The following is a 5,796-nucleotide window of genomic DNA, read 5'->3' as shown; positions in this document are numbered from 1 at the left end:
ACTCCTGTGGATGCAGCCCAAGATTTGGTTGGTTTCTGCGCTGAGCCTACACTGTTGGGCTAACGTTTTGCAAGCATCAGTTCCTGGAACCTCTTGCAGTGTTTATGGGAAACCAAAGCCTGTGCACGATTCAGCAAAGGGGCAGCCAGGCAGCCTTGCCATAAAGCAGGGACAGCCACAGTTAAACTTTGGAGCTGTAGGAAGCTGAGGAGAGCATTTCAGGGCAAGGCTCACTGTAATCTCAACAGCATTATTGATAAAAGGCTTCCTTTAAAGCACCATAAATCCCAACCTGTTGACAAAGCTGTTAAATTGCAGTTTAATTCTGAATTCTCCTTCTCCTATTCTTCTCGAGGGTGAGAGAGAAGGGCAACACCCAATCAGCACTTCCTGTGGGATGCTTTGATCTTGCCTTGCTCCCGAGCAAGCAGCTGCTCAGACCCTCTCTGGGCAATCTGTGCATCCTGCTGGGAAACAAAAAACACTGTCCTGCTGCCACATTCCCTACAAAATGTTCAAGTGCATCCACATGTGTCAGGGACTCACACAGGGGATGTGTGTTTAAATATTTGGGGTATGTCAGTGAAGAAACAGTAAACATTAGTATCTCATAGAGGGGGATTGATATGTAGGGTATGTATTCAGGTAATTTCACAGTGGTTGGGCTACCTGACTTGTGACAAGGGTATCAGCCTGGGGTTTGTGGAAAGCCTCTACATGGGGTGTGTTTGGTAAGTCAGAAATGAAAACCCAAATGCTTCTTAGAATTTTAGGGGTTGGGATGGACCTCAGAGATCACCCAGCCCCAACCCCTGCCCTTGGCAGGGACACCTCCCACCAGAGCAGGTTGCTCAAGGCTCCATCCAGCCTGGCCAGAGTTAGGGCATCCACTACCTCCCTGGGCAGCCTGTTCTTCACCCCTAAGAAGGAGCAGGGAGCAAACTGCAGATGAGAAAGAGGATTAAAAGCACAGGCACCATTGCACCCTGCTGCCTCCTTATCTGGGATATGAAGTGTAGTAGGACAGTTTGGGCTGAGCCTTCCCCCCCATTGTAGGGGAATGGCACAGGGTACTGAGCTGCAGGGATCCACCCCTGGTGCAGGTGGTTTTGACAGAACACCCCATTTTCCCCCTGCATAAGCAGGCTGGGGCTGCTCTGAGCACTGTAGGGATGTTTTGGCTCCCCAGAAGGCCCTGGCACAGCCTCCTGTGCCGCCACACTGCCCAGGTGGCACTGCCCAAAACCTGGCTGGTAAAGCAAGCAGGTCTGCACAACTCCTGCTCAATGAAGGGGACAAGCTCAGAGTGAAGCACTCTGAGATGCTCTTTGTTTAGTCTGCTCTGGGATATGAGGAGAATGACTTTCCTTAGTGGAAAGATGTATGTCCCAATGGTTGTACATTGTTCAGAGCTGTTCTCCCCTGGACAGCAATATAGGCAGAGTTATGGTAACAACACAACAAACATGCAACTACTTTTTGAAAGGTGAAGAGTAGCCTGTGATTTAAGGAAGAAATGTGCTCTGCCATGTGTGTTTGTCATTTGTAGCTGTAACAACGGGGCACAGCTCCGGACCTCTCCCTTCCCAGTTGCCTCCCACCATTATACTTGTTTACTGCTGGCCACCAATAGGAACCTCTAAGAGAGAGCAAGTCTAGTTTCATCTTCCCCAGAGCCTCTCTCTGCGTGGTCCCAGCCAGCAAGGAAGCTTGAACTGACAGAGCTGCTCACCACAAGGTTGGTTCTCTTAAAGCCTTGAAATACTAGTAACTTTTTACCCTGGGAATAGTGCCAAAGTAGAATTCATTGGGATTTTTTTCCTGCTTAGCACAGAATTGAAAGCAATCTGGCAAATCCTGCTTGGGGAAGGGGTGAGGCTTTCTAAAAGGTGTTACCTTTTCTTTGCTGCTTTCTCCTGCTAGCAGTTAACTGTTCAAGGAATCTGACTCTGCTCTCTGTTTAACCTGGGCTGTCCCACCAGAAACTTGGATACTGGTCACTTTTAGAGGTCTCTGCCTCATCTCCCTGTGTCTTTGCTGTCCTTTCACTGGATGTGCTATTGATGACAAGAGCAGCTTTGTGTTACAATCTCTTCATTGAGGTTTGCAGCCAGGAGAGGAGAAAGCATATGAATAATTCTTGTGTAGAGAATACTGTGTGTTTGTGAAAGTCTAGAGAGATTGGCCATGTGGCAGTAGCAGTGCTGTGGGTTGGCAGAGGGAAGTGCTTGGAGGCATCACACGCTCACAGTTCCCTCTGGACACACCTGATATGCCTCCGGCTGCATTCCCTCAGCTCAGGAGGGACATTGAGGGGCTGGAGCAGGTCCAGAGAAGAGCAACGAGGCTGGTGAAGGGACTCGAGCACAAGTGCCATGAGGAGAGGCTGAGGGAGCTGGGGGTGTTCAGCCTGGAGAAGAGGAGGCTCAGGGGAGACCTTATCACCCTCTGCAACTCCCTGACAGAAGGTTGGAGTCAGGTGGGGGTTGGTCTCTTCTCCCAGGCAACCAGCAGCAGGACAAGAGGGCACAGACTCAAGCTCTGCCAGGGCAGGGTTAGGTTGGAGATTAGGAAGAGGTTTTTTTACAGAGAGAGTGCTCAGACATTGGAATGTGCTGCCCAGGGAGGTGGTGGATTGACCATCCCTGGAGGTTTTCAAGCTGAGACTGGATGTGGCACTTAGTGCCATGGTCTAGTGACCACGGTAGGGGTGGACTCAATGATCTTGGAGGTCTCTTCCATCCAGGTTGATTCTGTGATTCCCTCCAGGCTTGAAGGCTGGATGTGCTGCCAGGAGTGGGATTAATGGAGAAGCTCCAGAAGGATGGAGGGAGAAGGTTCCCTCCCTCTCCCCTCCAGCATTACTTGCTTCTTTTCAGTTTCTATTCTGACTTCTGAGCTCAGAAGCTGCACAGAGAGGAGCCTGATCCCCCAGAGTGTGATCCTGCCCTTGCCAAGCTGCTGTTTCTAAGAAATGGCCCAACCCCATTTGTAGAAATAAAGGCCCAACAGGCAGATTATCTCATCTAGAAGAGCCTGGGCTCAAGGCCAGACTTGCTTGGAGTTATTATCTTGGCTGTGAAAACAGAAGCACAGAGATTTATTATTATTATTTTTGACCTGAGGCTTACTGGTTTTCAAGGTTTACTTGCTTAACCAGAGGAGAGGGGGTCAGACTTGGGGCACAGCACTGAGTTTCTGCCTTTCTGGCTCTCTACAAGAAGAAACCAGAGATAAGTTTCCTCCAGTATCTCTCATGCATGGAGCCTGGCTTTGCTAGGGGGAAATGAGACCATGAGTGCTTCCTACATGCTTTGTACTCATGTCAAAGGCATCTTGTGTAGAATATGCCAAGTTCAACAACCAGCACATCTGAGGCACTGCCCTTAGCCTAGGTTCACTGCCCAGCCCGGCTTGGCACAGGGAAGTCAGTGAGCTGTGTCTGAGCACTAGCAAAGCCTTTCTGGGGTGGAGAGGGGAACACCAAGGGACTGATGCTATTTTGAAGGTTGGGTAAAATGGCAGAAAATGCGAAACCCTTGACAAGATGCAAATGTAGGTAGGATATGGTTATGTTTCATCACCTCCAGAGGCAGCAAGGGAGCTGAGCAAAAGGTCACCTGATGGGTGTGACAGCCACCAGCTTGGTTGGAAGTTCAGACTTATCACACTTTTCACTAACTGTCCTGTTCCCCACCCATCTCTTTCAGAACTTTGCTGAAGGTTTAGACCCACCACACTCTTTTCACTATCCTGTTCCTCACTCATCTCTTTCAAAAGAACTTGGTTGGAAGTTCAGGCTGACCACACTGCTTTCACTATCCTGTTCCCCACTGTCTCTTTCAGAAGAGCTTGGTTGGAGGTTCAGACCAACCACACTCTTCACTGTCCTGTTCCTCACCCATCTCTTTCGCAAGAACTTGGTTGGAGAATCAGGCTCACCACACTTTTTTTCACTATCCTGTTCCCCACCCATCTCTTTCAGAAGAGCTTCTAGGAATGGCCAGTGCAACCGTGGTGACGATCCAGCCGCAGGTCATGCCTGTTGCCTCCAGAGGCTTTTGGCAGACAGGACTGATGGACTGCTGCACGGACTGTGGTGTCTGTGAGTGTCTGGGGAAGTCCCCTCTCTTATCCCTCAGCAGTGATGGTCACACACTCAGGGCACTTCTCTTGCCCCTGTTGCTTGGGTGGGTGGTGCACCAGTTCCAGCTCTGTAGCCTGGTTGTCCCAGTTGCTCTGCTGGTGGTTCTGGGTGGGCAGGCAGAGCCTCACTTGCTGCTGTGTTTCTCCCTCTGCCAGGCTGCTGTGGGATGTTCTGCTACCCCTGCCTGGCCTGCCAAGTGGCTGGGGACATGAACGAGTGCTGCCTGTGTGGGACCAGCGTGGCCACGAGGACCCTGTACCGCACCAAATACAACATCCCGGTCAGTGCTTCACCTGTCCCCTCACCAGGCTGTAAGGCTGAAAAATAAGGAGCCCCCAAGGCCCCTCTCTGCACAGAAGGGATGAACACAGGGCAGCACTGCTTTTCTGCTCACCTTTTTTTTTGCCCTTTCATATCCTGCTTGATGTTAGAGCACATTAGAGCAGCTGGGATGTCCTCAGCTGAGCTGGTCCCTGGGCTGGTGTCCAGCAACGCATAGAACAGGACACAGCTCCTTCCCAGCTCCTTCCCAACACACAGAACTGGGCACAGCTCCTTCCCAACACACAAAACTGGGCACAGCTCCTTCCCAGCTCCCTTCACCAGAGGCACATGTCCTGCCTTCAGCTGCTGCTGACTTGCAGAACTTTGGCTGCTGCTTCCATCTGCCATCTCCAGTCTTTGAAAGATGGGAAATATTTCATAGAATCATAGAATTGTCAGGGTTGGAATGGACCTTAGAGACCATCCAGTCCCATCCCCCTGCCCTGGGCAGGAATACATCTCACCAGACCAAGTGGTCACAGGGCTCAGGTCCCCAGGTCTCAGGAGAGCAGAGTAGAGAATGCACACAGAAAGAGACCATTTGGGCAAAGTGAACTTGGAACCTCATGGTTTGTGCTTGAGATGGCAACAACCCCCTCCACCCTGTGCAGGAAGAAACCCTTTCACATATGTCCTATCCACCTTTCTCCCAGATCTGGTTATGGATTGTTATCTGTGTAACGAACTTCATCTATTCTTTAATCTGCTCACTATTTTCAAGTATTGGGGCATCCACTGCTTCCCTGGGCAACCTCCTTCAGGGTGGTGAGACACTGGCCCAGGTTGCCCAGGGAGGCTGTGACTGCCCCAACCCTGGCAGTGTTCACAGCCAGGTTGGCTGAGCCTTGAGCAACCTGCTCCGGTGGGAGGTGTCCCTGCCCAGGGCAGGGCTTGGGGCTGGGTGATCTCTAAGCTCCATTCCAACTCCTAAAATTCTATGATTTTTCTCCCATAGTGCCAGGGATTCACCAACCCTGGGCTTTAGTGTCTGCCCCTCAGGATGCTGCAGCAAGCCAAGAAACAAAGGGCAAATGACCTGGCATGTGATTACCATTTCCTTGGCTGGAACGTGGCTTTTGGAAAGCCTCTGTGCCTAACCAATTTCTTCCTGACAGGGTTCCATTTGCTCTGACTACTGTGTCACAATGTGGTGCTCTGTGTGCTCTGTTTGCCAAATGAAGAGAGACATTAACCGCCGGAGGGAGCAGGGAATATTCTGGTAAGCTGGTGGAGCTGGGGCTGCTTTATCAAGCTGCTCCTTTGCTAAAGTCACATGCAGCCAAGCAGCTTCACAGAGTCTCTCCTGCCAACACTGCGGCTACAGC

At 51.0% G+C, this 5,796-nt stretch overlaps 1 protein-coding gene across 1 annotated transcript; it reads left to right on the top strand.

Annotated features, from left to right (window-relative positions):
* The first annotated feature begins 3,999 nt into the window (after window positions 1–3,999).
* On the top strand, window positions 4,000–5,694 carry LOC103799304 (placenta-specific gene 8 protein-like). The gene is made up of 3 exons (XM_009071612.1): window positions 4,000–4,105; window positions 4,303–4,427; window positions 5,587–5,694. The coding sequence occupies exons 1-3, from the start codon at window positions 4,000–4,002 to the stop codon at window positions 5,692–5,694; spliced, it is 339 nt and encodes a 112-aa protein (XP_009069860.1).
* Window positions 5,695–5,796: the final 102 nt, after the last annotated feature.

Source organism: Acanthisitta chloris, unplaced genomic scaffold (assembly GCF_000695815.1).
Source record: "Acanthisitta chloris isolate BGI_N310 unplaced genomic scaffold, ASM69581v1 scaffold21523, whole genome shotgun sequence".
NCBI classification, from domain to species: domain Eukaryota; kingdom Metazoa; phylum Chordata; class Aves; order Passeriformes; family Acanthisittidae; genus Acanthisitta; species Acanthisitta chloris.
The sequence above is the reverse complement of the archived record's forward strand: the minus strand, read 5'-3'. Positions and strand labels throughout refer to the sequence as shown.